The sequence below is a fragment of the Psammomys obesus genome, unplaced genomic scaffold (assembly GCF_907164565.1).
Source record: "Psammomys obesus unplaced genomic scaffold, mPsaObe1.curated_primary_1811, whole genome shotgun sequence".
In the NCBI taxonomy this organism is placed as follows: domain Eukaryota; kingdom Metazoa; phylum Chordata; class Mammalia; order Rodentia; family Muridae; genus Psammomys; species Psammomys obesus.
This window is the reverse complement of record NW_026591086.1, coordinates 23599718-23615893: the sequence shown is the minus strand read 5'-3', so window position 1 is coordinate 23615893 and position 16176 is coordinate 23599718. Positions and strand designations below refer to the sequence as shown.

Sequence of the window (16176 nt, the reverse complement as noted above, 5' to 3'; positions counted from 1 at the left end):
GATAGATAGATAGATAGATAGATAGATAGATAGATAGATAGATAGATCTAGGAAACAGTACAACTTCGAAAAGATGTGTTGTCAGGTGTGCCATATGCACTGAGCTAGCACACATGGAGCAGGGCATGGTTTCCAATGGTGTCTGCGGCACTTCATGAACCTAAATGTGTCAACATCTGACTACAGGGACCAGCAGGATCAGCCTACTTGGCCACAATGCAATCAACATCCACCAATACCTTAACAACCATTGTTTGCACTGTTTTTAAACCCTCCTTTTTGGTGGTTCTTAAACACCTCTATCTCTGTTCAAACCCTCAACCCTAGGTATAAGAAACAGAAGATTAGTAGGGATAAGGGATGGGGTGATTACACTCTTCATCATAAGGATTCAAGCATCCCAGCCAAACAGCAAACAATGAATCAGCATCCTCATCCTCTAAGCATTATCCGGACCTATTCTCTCTAGCATCATCTCGAAGCAGCCTCTCTTATTTATATCCTCTCAGAGTTCTCATAGCACACACAGGAGACAGTTTCCAGCTGATAAAGATCACTCACCCTCTCATGAGGCTATTATCTGCTATTGATAAACTAAAAGCATTCCCACATCTCACACTTGGGATTACAACAAAAATATATTTACAGAGTGTAAGTGAGTTATTAAATAAACCAAAACTTCCACTGTAGTTTGTACAGTGAGTTCATCTAGCACCCAGCCATATTCAGTCAGTTATAGGTGTTTTATAATCCAGGAATAAAACAAACATTGTTTTATATTTGTCTCATTTTCCTTTCCCTTAAACCAATTCTTTATTTTTCTCTTCCCTGATCTCTTTTGCAAGTAACCATAATACCTAAAAAATGAAAGAAAATTCTTTTATTTATTTAAGTGTTTACTTTTACTAATGAACTACATTAAATGTTTATTTAATATTACATGAGCTTATGTTGAGGAAAAACATAGTTAAATTTGAGTGTAAATTTTTAAAGATTAGGTAGTTATGTATTAAATTGTCTGAAATATTCAGTGTACTTTAAAGTAGACACTGAACTGCTTTAGAATTGAATTTATGTTAATTAAATTAAATTAAACTGACAACCTCCAACTACTCTGGTTCTCACCCACCATTTTTGATCATACCTCCAAGGTTTAGTTCTCTCTAAAAATGCGCAGTAGAAGCAGATGGAAAAGCAGCTGATCCATACTTATATGTGTGTACTGTTTATAAACTGTGAAGGAGTGTGGTTTTGTACTCTACCACACTCACATGTCAACAGTTCTCTGTGAAGAGACTGTATCTCCAAAAGGAAAACAAAAAAGCAGTGAGAAAGAGTTCTTAGGAAAGTCATTTCTTCTGATTTAGACCTGCTAGTATACCTCTGTTATACAGTTCAATAGAGAAGCTGGCAAAGAACCTGTCTTGCAGGGACATAGGACTCCTTTAGTGTTCCTTGAAGAAGAGTTGGGCAAGTAGCTTCTTTGAAGCTTTTTCTCTTGCCTACTTTCAGTAGTATTCAACATTGATAACTATAAATACTTATGAATATGGTGAGGATAATTTACCTTTGTAGACAGAAATGCCACTATACCTATATTCTTTATTATCTACAAAATAACAACTTCAATAATATGAGAAATGCTATCCTTTAAATTTCAAAAGTGTCCCTGAGTTTATATCTTAATTGTAAAAGATAACTAATTCTGTAAAAGCTTGCAGTGATTATTCTTTGTCACCTCAAATTAGAGGACAATATATTATCTAGCAGGACAAATACCTGTCTGGGTATAATATATATAAAGTTTTTACTGCTATATAATAGAGGAATTGTACCATACCTGGTTTCTTTTAGAAACAAGTCTGATGCTTAAAAAGTAACTCATCTCTTCAAGAGGAAATATGATTTATGGTAAGCCAAGACACCGATTTGACCGGAACCACATTCCATTTAAACTCACTGTGCCACTGGTCTATAAAAGCAGTGCTCTACACTGCGTCTGTGAAACCCTGTACTCCCGAAGTGGACAGAGCACAAGCACTGATGAGATGGCTTTTATTAAAAGATGGTTGATTGATGACAGAGTCAGATCCTTTCTTATTTCAAAAGTCCTGGCTTAGTCCTGGCATTCTGTCCTTTTCCTCTCTGTCATCACCACTACCATCACCAGTTTGCATGTGTGCTTTGACATTGCTTTGGTAACCCTGAGGACTGATGGAATTCTTTGCATCTCTTTTCACAGAGGGTGACGAGACAGGAGTGATGGATAGTCTGCTGGAGGCCTTGCAGTCAGGGGCTGCCTTCCGCGACAGAAGAAAAAGGACACCGAAGCTGAAAGGTGAATTCTTTTCTTGTTTAATGTTGCTTTCTTGGGAATAGTCACAGGGAAGAGCTGGTTCTCCTCCTCATTCTTTTAAAGTCATATGTCACAGGGACAGTGCTGTGGATAGCAATTGTTCCTAAGTTTTCGAAGTTCACTTAATCTCTTGCAGAGGTGGGTGTTAGATACACATTCCAGTTGCTTGTGTCAGCAGCACATTAACACATCAATGCGCTGAACCTGGAAAATCCTGATTAGTGTGATAAGTCTCATTAAGAGAACATATGCACCTTGTCCCAGTGGAGGTTAGGGTAGTACAGTTAAACAGGAAGTAAAAGTCATAGCATTACTGCTTTAAGTATTTCAGGGCATTGAAATATTGCATTCATTGTTTCGAAAAATCAAGTAGCACCCTTTTACATCTTGAGTTGAAAAGACCCACATATAAAATTAAATCAGTCTCTCTCTCTCTCTCTCTCTCTCTCAACAGATATTCGGCAGAGTCTTAGTCCAGTGTCTCAGAGGCCTGTTCTTAAAGTTTGTAATCATGGTAATAAACCTTATTCTTAAATTGCATTTATTCTTAACTGTCTTTATCCTGTTGGTCTGCAATTTTTACTATGCTGCTACTGAAGTTCTCAAGTTCCAATATAACTTAAGATAGTAAAAATGGTAGATGCATGACTTTGCTCTGAGATTGTGGGCTCAGCTTTTCCATATTGCATTATTGCCTTGACCTTGTTTCTTCAGTTTTCCTAATCAGGTTGCAAGTGAATGTTTTTTTGATAGTAGTATTGTTTGAGGTTACATTTGCACATTTCTAATCAGAATCAGCTAGTGTACCATTTCAAAGCATTGTGATTTCATGGTAACTGCTTTTAAGTAGTGGATTGACTATACAGGACACATGTGAAATATTGAAACCTGTATCCATGTTTTCATGCCTTTTTAGTCAGTGCAGTTACAAATTCTTCAACTCTCATTTTGGAGAAACTGTAAATATAGATGATCTTCATGTACTGTTACAATGGAATGATGTTACAATGGAATGATGTTACAATTGACGTTAATTATTTTCATCTCTGATATTCACCATGAACTTGAATCCTTTTTTAAAAGATCCTATATGAATGTCATTTGCCTCTGCTCTGTTCCCATATTTAGGAGTCCATCTCATTTAGATTAGCTCTTATTCATTTGGTTTCTATTCTGTCAAATTCTCTTTTCTTGGATTCTGCTTACTCAAAATCATGTTAATCCTCTGTGAGTCCCATTGATTCAGGGCAAGGTTGTTGTCAAAGTTTGCTAGATTTGACAGAAAGCTACCTGGCAGATTTTATTCAAAGCTTTTGGGAATGCTTGGGAGTTAGTTTCTGTAAGTATTAATATGTGTGCCATGCTTCTAACTGATCTAAATCATTGATGTAAAGTAAGAAAACACAGGGATTTGATGATTGCTTAGTATCCATGTATTCTTAGTAAATGCTTCAGTATTGACCAGAAAGATGAAATCTGTAAAAGTATTTTAAAGAGATCTTTCAACTTTTTGAAGTATGTGTTGGCTTTGGATTTGGTTTTTTTGTTCTAAACAACAATAACAAAAAGAATTGGAATAACTGGTGTTCATTATGAGTAATAAGTAATTCCAGATCTTTGCTTATGATTGATTTTATATAATCATAGCTTGAAGAATAATAGATAAAAGTCTAAAGAATAATGGGAACCTGAACTTTAGACATGATTTGGTTTACCAGAGAAGTAAATGGAAATCCACAGTAGCTGGAAATATCTCAGAGGAGCATAGCTATTGACAGCCCTGTTGGCCACCATGACAATTTGTAGAATAAGATGCTATTTTAGAGTTAATTGTGTATTTTCTTTCTAAAAGGTACTTTCTTTTCATTGGGAATACTGATATTACCAATGAACTCTGTGCAGCATGGAGCCTACTTTTTAATTTGTTCATATGCTTTAAATAATGCCAGATATTTACATTTTATACAAGTATATTTGTTGACGTTGACTTCATAAGTTATGTTTTAATTTATAAGATTTTGTATTTTAAGTTTTGTAGTTTATTCATATTTTAAATAATATAGAATAATCATTAACTGAATTATTGTCTACAGAATAATATTTCCACATATTCTACTTCTCAACATTTTTGTTTCCTTGTCATAGTTGAAAGTAATCAAAAAGTGAAATAAATCTAACAGCTTTCTTAAAGACATTCTGCCAAAAATTGAATTTTTGCTCATAGAGAAAAGTCAGGGTTTAAGTTCATAATCTGTTTTCCATACCATCCTGAGAAGAACTGTGTGATCAGGGTTTGAGCCGTTCCCAGGCAGGAGCTGGGCACCTGTTTTCTCTTGTGGCCCAATGTAAAGCTATTGAGCTGCAGCCTCTGGGAGGTTCTGCAGCCTCTAGTGTGCTTTGCCTCTTCATCCCAGATGTAGCCACTAGATAGCACTGTTTTGCTAGTCTGTGTCTTAGGTTGCAAAAGCATTCTTCTGGAATGATGGCTACTTTTTATTTCTTTTAATGAAACCACTGCATAAACATCTACGTTAGCTTTAACAATAAAATGCTATATAGAAATAACATAGAAAATGTAGATTATATATATGAACATTTAAGTTAGATATACATACATATAAACATGTGCACATACATACATACATATATATGTAACAAGCCACATATGTAATCTTATTAGTTGCTGTTTAACCTTTTGTCTTCATATCTTTTATTTGCCATATATCATTTTCTTTTTAAAATCATAGCTATAGTTCTAAACCTTGTAGATATATCTTCATATGCTTAGTATTATTTAGAGTTCTCTAGAACTTATAGAATGAATCTCTATATGTAGAGAAAAACGATTTAGTAGAATGACTTACAGGCTGTGTCCAGATAATCCAATAGTGGCTGGTTGTGAGCAGAAAGAAATCCAGTAGTCGCTCAGTTCACTAGGCTGGATATCTCAGCTTATTTTCTTATATGCTAGAATCCTGAAGAAGTACTAATGCCAGTCAAGGAATGGACTTGCTGATTGGAAAGTTGTAAGAAAGACATTTAGGAAAGAAGTACATGGATAGATCTCTCCAAATAGGAAAAGGATATGAAGATACTCTTGCCTCATGTAAATGCTCGCATGTAACTCCTCAGCCAAGAGTTCAGTAATCAAGTAGATCAGAGACTCATTCTATGGGCAGTCAGCCTCTTTCCCCAGCCAGTCATGTCATTGCCCAAAGGGCTTATGAACAAATTGGCTATTATGGCAGAGATGTGGGTTATGTATGGGCTCAACAACTTACATCTACACTCATCAAGGCTGACCTGGCTACAGCTGCTGCTGAACCCACAGCAGAAACCAACACTGAGCCCCAGATATGGGTCCCATTAGCCAGGTGACCAGCCTGCAACCTGATGGCAGGTTGAATACGTAAGACCACTTCCACCATGAAAGAGACAGTGTTTTGTCGTTATTGTAGTAGATACTGATTCTTGTTATGGATTTGCCTTTCCTGAATATATGTTCTGCCAAAACCACTATGCATGGAGATACAGAATGCTTTGTCCACCATCATGGTATTGCACTCAATATTAGTCCTGAACAAGGAACTCATCTCAAAGTCATTGCAGAATCTACTGTTTTTAGCATGTTCCCCACCATCCTGAAGCAAATGCCTTGAAAGAGAGGTGGAATGGCCTTTTAAAGACACATTTATATTGCCAATTAAGTGGCAGCAAACTAGAGGGTTGGGGCAGTGTTCTTAAGGCAGTAAGTGCTTTAAAGAAGTGTCCAATATATGGTAGTGTTTCTGTTTTAGCAGGATCTACAGGTCCAGGACTCAAGGAGTGGGAAAGGGAATAGTTTTAATCATCACCTGAGTGACCAACTAGGAAATGTTTTGTTCCCTGTTCCCTTACCTTAAGTTTGCTGGCCTAGAAATTTTAGTTTCAGAAGAGGGAGCCACAACAAACATTCCATTAAATTGGAAACTCAGACTTTCTTCCGGCCATTTTGGGCTTCTAATGCCTGTAAACCAATAGGCTAAGAAAGGAATAACAGTATTAAGAGTAGTGATTGATCCAGATTACCATGGGGGAAATTAGATTGCTTCTTCACAATGGAGGTAAGAGAGATTGTCTGCAGTGCAGGAAATCCTTTAGGGCATCTCTTGGTACTACCGTGTCCTGTGATTAAAGTCATTAGGAATTTAATGATGTCCTTTTTTTTAATATCTGAGTAGTATTCCATTTGTAAATGTACCATATTTTTTTTATCCAAGTTTTTTCCCAGTTCTGGCTATTACAGTTAGAGCTGCTATGAAAACAATTGAGCAAATGTCCTCATTGTATGGTAGAGCATCTTTTGGGTATATCCCCATGAGCTGGGTCTTGAGGTAGAACCATTCCTAATTTTCTGAGAAAGTGCCAGATTAATTTCCAAAATGGTTGTACAGTTTACACTCCCACCAGCAATGGAGGAATGTTCCACTTTCTCAAACCCTCGACCCCAAGTTTTTGATCTTAGATCTGTCAGGTGTTAACATTAGAATCTCTGAGTTGTTTTGATTTGCATTTCATTGATGATTTAGAAAGTTGAATATTTCTTTAAGTGCGCCTTGGTCATTAAATATTTCTCTGTTGAGTATTCTTTGTTTAGCTCTGTACTGTTATTTTTCAATTTAGGTTGTTTGATTTGTTGCTGTCTAGTTGCTTGATTTCTTCATATATTTTGGATATTGGCCCTGTCAGATGTAAGCTTAGTAAAGATCTTTTCTGTCCATTTAATGGTGTCCTTTGCCTTACATAAGCTTTTAAATTTCATGAGGTCTCATTTTTTAATTGCTGATCTTAGTGCCTTAGCTGTGAGTGTTCAGTTCAAGAAGTTGTCTCCTGTGCCAGTGCATTCAAAGCTGTTCTCTACTTTTTCTTCTGTTAGATTTAGTGTATCCAGTTTTATGTTGAGGTCTTTGATCTGCTTGGTTTCAGTTTGGGCAGGGTGATGGATATAGATCAATTCGCATTCTTCTACATGCAGATTTAGCAGCATCATTTGTTGAAGATCCTTCTTTGTTACATTGCATGCATAGTTTTGACTTCTTTGTCAAAAATCAAGTGTCCATAGGTGTGTGGGTTTAGTTCTAAGTCGTCTTCGGTTCAATTCCATTGATCAACCTGTCAGTTTTTATGACAATACCATGTGATTTTCATTACTATTGCTCTATAGTACAGCTTGCGATCAGGGATGATGATACCTCAAGAAGTTCTTTTATTGTTATTACTCAGCTATTAAATTCAGTGACATCATGAAATTTGCAGGCAAGTGGATGGAATTAGAAAAAATGATCCAGAGTGAGGTATCTCAGACCCAGAAAGACAAACATGGTATGTGCTCACTTAGAAGTGGATATTAGCCATAACATACAGGATAACCGTATAATCCACAGACCCAAAGAAGCTATGGAACAAGGGGAGCACAAGGGAGGATTCTTGAACGTCACTGAGAAGGGGAAATAAAACAGACATGGAGATAGATGGATGGAGGGAACTGCTTGGGACAGGGGTGGGAAGGAAAACAGTGGGGATAAAGGATGGTGAGGATGTTGGGAGAGAACTGGAATCAGTGTGGGGCCCTCTGGGAAAAACTAAAAATCTAGGACAATGCAAACTTCCAGTAATCTATGAGGTGACCTCTACGACTCTTAGCAATAGGGGATATAGAACCTGAAATGGGCTTTTGTAACCAGGCAAGACCTATAAAAGTAGAAATTAATATGCCAAGTGCTAGTACTCTCATTGTGAGTCCAATTAACCTCTTCTCATCTCCTCCCTTAAACCTGATTTGTCATCAGAAGAAATTTGATCACTACTGGTCTATACTTAAAAGGTTGTTAGATCAGATGTAGAAGGTAAGGGTATAGTCTTGACTGGATTTTTCCTCAGAGCCTCACGGGCCCTTCTGAATTCTCTCCCTCACTTTGTCATAAATGTATGTATAACTTTAAAAGGAAGGAAAGAATATATCTGGTGATGAGAACAAGCCATTAAGTCTTTATGCCACATGCTTTTCCAAATGTAGAGAAAAATACCAAGTTACTCTTTTAGATAAAAGTAATAATTTGAAAGCATTGTTTATGAAAATCTTATAATCTTAATTAGGAGTTCATGAGTCATTTGTTGAGTAGAAAGTATAGGATCACATAAAGAAGAATTACATTGAGAATTTGGCAAAGGAATTTGGACTAATTTGGTATTTGTGTAATAAGCCTAGAACTAAAGGGACAAATAAAAGTATCCCAGAAGGAGAAAGACAAACATGGTATATACACGCTTATATAAACCTCCAAGATATAATAAACATAATGAAGTCTATACACCTAAAGGAGATAAACAAGAAAGCAGACACGAGGTAAGATGATCAATGCTCACTTAGAAAGACAAATGAGATGTGCATTGGACATATGACAGGAGTCTACCGCAGAAAGCATCTGAAAGATCCTACCAAGCAGCGTTTTAAAACAGATACTAAGACTCATAACCAAACCTTCAGCAGAAGGGGAGTTAGTATGACAGGGAAAGGATAGGAGCCCCACAAGGACCAAATATATCTGGGCACAGGGTTTTTTTCTGAAACTGTTCCTCCAACCAAGGACCATGTATGGATATAACCTAGAACCTTTACTGGGACGAAGCTTGTGGTAGCTCAATAACCAATTGTTTTCCCCGTAGTAGGGGGAACAGGGACTATTTCTGACAGGAACTCAATGGCAGGCTCTTTGACACCTCACCCCCAAGGGAGGAGCAGTTCTGCTAGGTCACAGAGGAGGACTTCACAGCCAGCCCTGAAGATACCTGATAAACCAGGGCCAGACGAAAGGGGAGGAGGTCCTCCCCAATCTGTGGACTTGGAAAGGGGCAGGGAGAAGCTGAGGGAGGGAGGGTGGGATTGGGAGGGACTGGGGGAGCGGGATGCAGCTGGGATGCAGAGTTGATAAAATGTAAATAATAATAACAAACAATTAAAAAAAAGCACAAAGGAAACTTTAGAAGCTAGTTTCAGTGACCCTGTGAACTGCTGCAGGGAGTGGGGAAGTGTCACTGGCTTTCCTGAGACAGGAGAAAAGAACAGGTCTCTCCCATGAGTCCCTCCCAGAGAAGTGCTTGGGTTGTATAAGCAATTCTGTTGTCTAATGAAGAACCTTAGACCAAAAGAAGGAACATTTGAGAAATAGAGTCAGTGGGGGATAAGTAATAAGAGAGGGATCAGAAAAAAGTAAAAGAAGTAGCTGGTAAACACTTTTTGTCTGGAGAAGTTTATCACAGTCGTAAATGTCAACAACAAGATAGTTTAAAGACTTGTAAGGACTTGAGTTCTTGTTTTATTTTCTTAACCATTTATTTTCTCTATAATCTAGCATACATACCTGGGTTGCTAGTGCTTTTCTAAATATGGTAACCTCTGTTATTCGTGCGTATTTTATTTTATTTTTTTTGTAATTGCACAGTTAACCTCTTGTGGAAGAGGCTACAAATATGAATTGTTGAGTCATCCCCTCATGGTGCATCTGCCTGTGGTTTGATTGCAACTTCCTTGGATGTCTTCTCTTTTCAATAAACAGTACAGTAGGATTTTTTCCAAATTGAATGGATATAGAGTAATCAGAAAAGATTTTACAAACTGTATGCAATTAAAAACCCTAATGATAAAACTATTTAACTGTGACAAAATAAGATAAAACATAATCAAAATTTTAGGCAAACAAGTATTACACATTTTTAGTGAACATCCATAACCTAAACAAAATTTTGCTATATTATCTTTACAGTAAATCAGTTCTTAATAGCCTTAATTTGGATTTGATTATCTATTTTTACTCTCCCACTTATATATGGAGCTTTGAGAGATTTTTATAGAAATAAGATTGTATTGCCTCTAGGCACAGCTGCTCTGCCACTCTTCAAGATTTAAAGTCAGAATTAAATATGGAGCTAGTTAAATATCTTTGAATTAGCATTTTTTTTTCCAAAATAACTCTAAGGGAGAAATATAAGTCAAGATTTGTGTCTATCAAAAATTCCCATCTGCAGCCACCCCTAACCCCAATCCATACAGTCTTGGATCCTCTCATTTTTTTTAGGTTCCTTTTCCCTGAGCAACAAGAATATGGCCTGAGGTATAATTATGAAAATACAAAGGTTTTCAGGGATGTCTACTGAGTGTTCATTACTGTTCATCCTGGGATTCAGAAATAAAAACAAACAAAAAACAGTTCCACCATTTTGGTCCAAATATAAAGGAAACTCTATTAAATATTAAATACTGACCGAGAGATGGACTTTGGTCAGGACCATTCTCTGGAATTTCCCAGCTGGAATGACCTGGAGCCACATTCTGACAAATCTATAGAGTACCACAGTTTCCCATGAGCCTCTGTTATTTTCGAAGAACTACAACTCCCAGCATTCGAGGGCGTTGAGCAGGAGGGGCTTACAGGTTACTTTTGGGCATTACACTACCTCAAGGCTTGCATCTGTCTGTCTGTCTATTCTATCTAATCTTATCTCTCAGGTATTACATCCTGATCACTATTTTCCCTCCCTCCTCTCCTCCCAGTTGCTCAACCACCCCTCTCCGAATTTCCTTCTCCCTTGGATCCATTCTTCTTTCATTTCCCTTCTGAAAGCAGCAGGCTTCCAAGGGATCTCAACCAAACATAGCATAACAAGTTAAAAGCAAGGAGCACAACAGGAAAACAGTCTTTGTTAAAAGAGCTTTATCAAAGAGGTGAATGTTGACAACATCCGTTTATATTTCTTTCAAATGTATCCTATTTAGTATCGAAAGCAAACAAGAGATGCTATAAAGTAGTATGATTTCTCTTAAATATTCTAAGTGTTATTGTGTTATTGGCTTCTTTGCTTGAGAAGATGTTTTTTGTTTTCATGCTGATGAACTTGTGCCTGCCTAATAACATAGAAGGGCAGCTATTAAAATACTAGTTTGTTTTTTTTTTTTTTTTACACCTTTATGCTTGGATTTTCAAGCAGAATTAAATGTTACTTGTAACTGTTTATAATATTTTAAGGGTAGTCTTTGGGGGGGGCAGGAACATAAATCAATTTAGGTGCTTTCCATATTTTATTCAAATATCATTCTCTTATATTTACTATGTGGTCAAGCAGAAGGAGGAGGATGGCACCAGCAGGGGCCCTGTGGAGGTAAGAATGCCCTGTGGGTAGACAGCAAAGGCTTTTCGTTTCTAATTTTATAGTCAGGGCAGGACAACCTTTTGTCATAGTCATTATCAGGCAGACTCTTCAGCATGAGCAGCCTAGAAAACTCTCAAGTAGTGAAGATTTCAAATTGTTTTCAAAGACCATTTATGCAGGAAACATCAAATGTGTCTCCAGTAATGAGTATTCACAAATGTATGCTAAAGCCTGGACTAAATTGAGTGAAAAGAAAATGAGCTACTATTGTATAAGGAAAATAATGTCCTTGACTTCCCTGAAATTGTTGTCATGATTAACATGTCTCCTCTGTTTGTGTTCCATGGTGGGCTGTGATTATGATAATCTTTTAAAATTTTTGGCTCATTCTGAATTTCTCCTTTTTCTTGTAATAGGGGTTCAAAATGTGACTTCTACAAAGGAGTCTATGAACAGATGTTAGAAATTCTGAACCCTACTTTCAATTTAACTGTCAACTTTGGTTTTTTTCTGTATGCGTGAAAAGATAATCGATTTTTACCAAATGTCTCACAAATAGTTACTGATTCTGTTTGACAACTTTTGGATAACTTTTCCGGGGGAGACATGGAGAAATGTCTGCTCACCCCCAGATAGAGCACTCACAGACCAAGGAGACTGTTCCACCCACAGCGAGCTTGCTGAAGCAGTGAGTTTATTGGGTTGCTTTATGGGAAGTCACTCACAGGCAGCTTCTACCCCATCTCCTCAGCTTTCCAACTCCTGTCTACTCTAACATCCCCATAGACCACATGCATGTGAGGTAGGGTGTTATATAGCTAGAGGGGGCTCTCAGTGAGGGCCTGATGACTCCGCATACAAGGGGATATCAGTAGACCTGTCTTCTAAGGTTTTCATGGGAATAATTACCGATGATTTGAAACAATGGCCATATCCAACCCACAAGAAACACCTACACAGCCAATTACTGATGTGATAGTTTTAGATGTAAAATTTATAGTAAGTTGTTTCTGTTATAATGATTCGCTATTTAAGAACTAAATTGAGATAGTAAAAAAAAAAAAAAAAAAAAGTGAAACTATGTCAAGTATCCGGCAGATCTACAGTTGTGGCCAGTTGCATAGGATGAACACTTAAGACCCATGGGAAGAGTGGGATTATAGAGCAGGCTGCCTGGATAAGTTTGGACATTAGCATTGTGGTATTCATATCACTTCATCCCATCCCACCCCCCATGGTGGGGGTGCTGGCGAGGGAGTAGTCTCCCTGGAAGCTACCAGTCCTGTCCATAGAAGTCAAGAGAAAGTGTAGTCACCAAGGCCAGAAAAGTCACATCAGCAAGCCTGGTGAATTCTAAGCAGACTGCATATATAGAAGGGCACAGGGTAGGTGTAGCAGGATAGAGGAAGTAGGACCAGGCAGCCTTGCGGGCCGGAAGAGGAGTACAGATACACTGTTTTGTACTTTATATGAGTGAAGTGGGTGTGGGGTAAAGGCTAGTAGGATTAGAGGACTCTGTATATCATGAGAGTTGTGTTTCTTTCCCTTTCATGCAGCAGAGCTCTGCCTTCATTATTCTGTCTTTGTACTGAAAAGGAAACGCGTCATGAAGGGAAGAGGTTGAGATTCAGCAGTGAGGGTGAAGCGCTCAGCAACTTAGCCATGAGGGCTAATAGGACTTCGACAGTACAAAGCAAGGATGCTTCTCTAGACGTGGAAGTAGCTGTTTGTAGAGGAGAGTTCAAAGGTCTCGCACATCATATTGATTTCCTCTGAAAACTAGGATATAAAATCTCTTCCTGGAAGTATGGGAGGAAAGGGCAGTGAAGGATGATGGATACCCTCTAGGGAATGTGAAAGGAAATCAATCAGGAAGGCAGAAAATAGTTTTTGCGCTGATGGCCCAGGGGGATAAAGAGGATGATTGCTTGTGTATCAGGAGTCCTGTGTGGAGGCCGAGAAGAATAGTAGCCAAGGTACTTCTCAGAGCCTATAACCAAGGGCCTCCAAATGAAAATATTATAGCAGCGAAGGTCTCAGAGCATAGGCATGAAAACCTATATTTAAATTGTACCTGTATTCCCAATACTTGGGGTAAGGATGAAGGAAGAGCTTTGAAATAAGGGGATTCCTGTGAGTCTTGGTCAGGCAGCCTAACAAAGTCAATGCGCTTCCGGTTCTTTGAGAGACCCTGCCTGTAAGCAAACAAACAAATAAATAAATGATAGAGAGCAGTTAGAGAAAAACACCTGCTAGCAGCCTCTGATTTCAATGTGCATGCATACTTGTGCATAGTCCACACACATACAAACACAACACACACATACAAGAGCTATACAACTTTTCTGTTTCAAAGAGAATAATAAAGAAACTCTTAACTTTCCCCATGGGAATCACAATAGGAAAAACTGAAGAAAAAAAAATAAAACAACTCATGATACTGATGTTAACTCGAAACCATAATATATCGCAATGGAATGAATAGAGATGGTGACACAGCAAGGAATATTGCATGTCACTAATGAGATTATACTGCAAAGATGACTTGGCCCAGCTTTTCCCTCTTACTTCACTCTGGAGAGCCCCAGGTTTAAAGACTCTTGCTTGCTTTCACTGTTGAGCTCCTAGGCTTATCCCTTTTGATGTGTAGCTTGGAGATTGGATTGGAGCTGTTGGTAGAGAGCTTGCCTAACAAGCAGGGAGCCTTTGGGGTCCATCCCTAACACCATGTAAATATGGTGCATGTTTATAACCCCACCAGTCAGGAGAGGAAGGGGATCAGAAATCTAAGCTATCTTCAGCTACAAGGTGAGTTCAAAGGCAGCGTATGCTACATGAGGCCCTGCCTCAAAGGGAAAGGACAGCGATGAAAATAGTTGCCCAGACCTTCTTTTCATTGGGTATCTGCCCCTCTTCTTCCTAATGGACACTATTGTAGTTTTGTTTTATTTTCCCTTCATTTTCTCTTTCCCAGTACTCTTTAAGAACCTAAAGAGACCTCCTTTTAGCGCTAGCCCTCAGATTACTATTTGTGTGTGATCTCAAAGCTAAATTGCTCTTCAAAGTGCATTCCTGAGGAGCGATGGGGATGATAAGAGTGCAGTAATGGTAGTGTCTCTTGCTCAAGAGAAAAAAAATATGCTATAAAATAGTCTTACTTCCAACCTTGGTGTGTATTGTGTAGATAACATTGGTGATTGATTTTGCAGCACACTTCTGAGTTCTTTTTCTCTTGTCACTCTTAATATGAAAGAAAATAATGATAGAAACGAGCCAAGGGAAAACTCAAGTACCACTTTACTGTTTTTGCCTTTTAGAGCAAAAGTAGCCTTCCAGGGGTGCATAAGAACTTGATGGCAATCTCTAGCCACTGAATCCTAGTAAGCAAGCAAATGGAATGAAATTAGCATTTGAAACATTGATGTTAGCTATACAATCATTGACTCTTTTGTAGAGCAAAGTGACTTTTCATATATCACATTGATCTCATGAAAGCCAGGGATATAGCTGGTATTAGCTGGGCTGTGGTTTAGAGGGGAATGCCAGCATGACTGCTTGTTACGTACTCTAAATAAGGAATAAATACTAAATATTGTCTCTCTTTTAAAAGTCTATAAATTGAAGCAAGCATTGACATGCATTAAGGAAAAGCTACAATGTCTCATTGATTCCCACTTAAATTAGGAATCATAACTGTTAGCCATGATGCACTTGTGTGAAGTGACAGCATTTAGCTTAAACAGTTTTACCATTTATTAGCAATGATATTAGAATAAATGATAATGATCATTAAGTGCTATGTACATGATCATTTAAGTAATTATGCCTGTAATCTTCTTCTATTAGTCAAACCTCTTTGGGTTAATTAGTCAAAGGAGCTGCCTCATCCCAGTTTCTAGAGGAAAAGGAAAATGGAAAAACACTGAAAATGCTAAAGAAAGCAAGAAGGCCATTCCTCCATTTGCCCTTCATCTAGTCTGATAGAGCAATCACAAGGTTAAAAATTCTGGCAATGTTTTCATCTTGAGATATGATGACTTGGACCTATCAAGTTATATGTATATCCTTTTTTTCCATGAAAGCATTTATGAAGCAGAAAAACTAATACAGTATGCAGATAAAAACATAATCCTCATTTACTAACATTCCCACATTTAAGCAAGAGCTACTGAATACTGTTTAGAGTTAGCATTAAAAAATGTTAATACTATCTTAATGTGTTTAGTCCTAACCAGCCAGTAACTCAGGATCTATTCAACCTCAAGGATACAACTATAAAAATAGCTTTTTATTTTAGTTAGCATCGGCATCATTTCACTGTCTGTTAGCAGTCTTTTTACTCACAACTTCTCGTGGAGCTGCTTAAGGAGTTCTTTCATGGTGATTGGTAAGCCATGAAGATAGCTTTACTTAATGCAAGTGTCATTTCATACCTTTTGGCTTGGTCCTCCTGGGATCCTAAAGGACAAGGAATGATCAAGAAAAAGCATTCAAAGTGATTTGGCGTCTTCAGCGATGCAGCTGCCTTTTCCCTTTCCTTTCTTTTCTGTTTTTCATAAGCTAACAGAAATAACTGAAGGCCAGCACATTAGGGAAGGTCTGGTCTAGCTGTGCAGAGCAGGGCAAGCTCTGCC

The 16176-nt window shown here is 37.9% G+C and overlaps 1 protein-coding gene across 1 annotated transcript in view; it reads left to right on the top strand.

Moving 5' to 3' along the window:
• Diaph3 (diaphanous related formin 3) overlaps positions 1–16176 on the top strand; it is a 353851-nt gene that overhangs the window by 237925 nt on the left and 99750 nt on the right. The window contains 2 exon segments of the mRNA XM_055609684.1: positions 2243–2338; positions 2811–2870. Of these exon segments, the coding sequence (XP_055465659.1) occupies positions 2243–2338; positions 2811–2870 (156 nt within the window).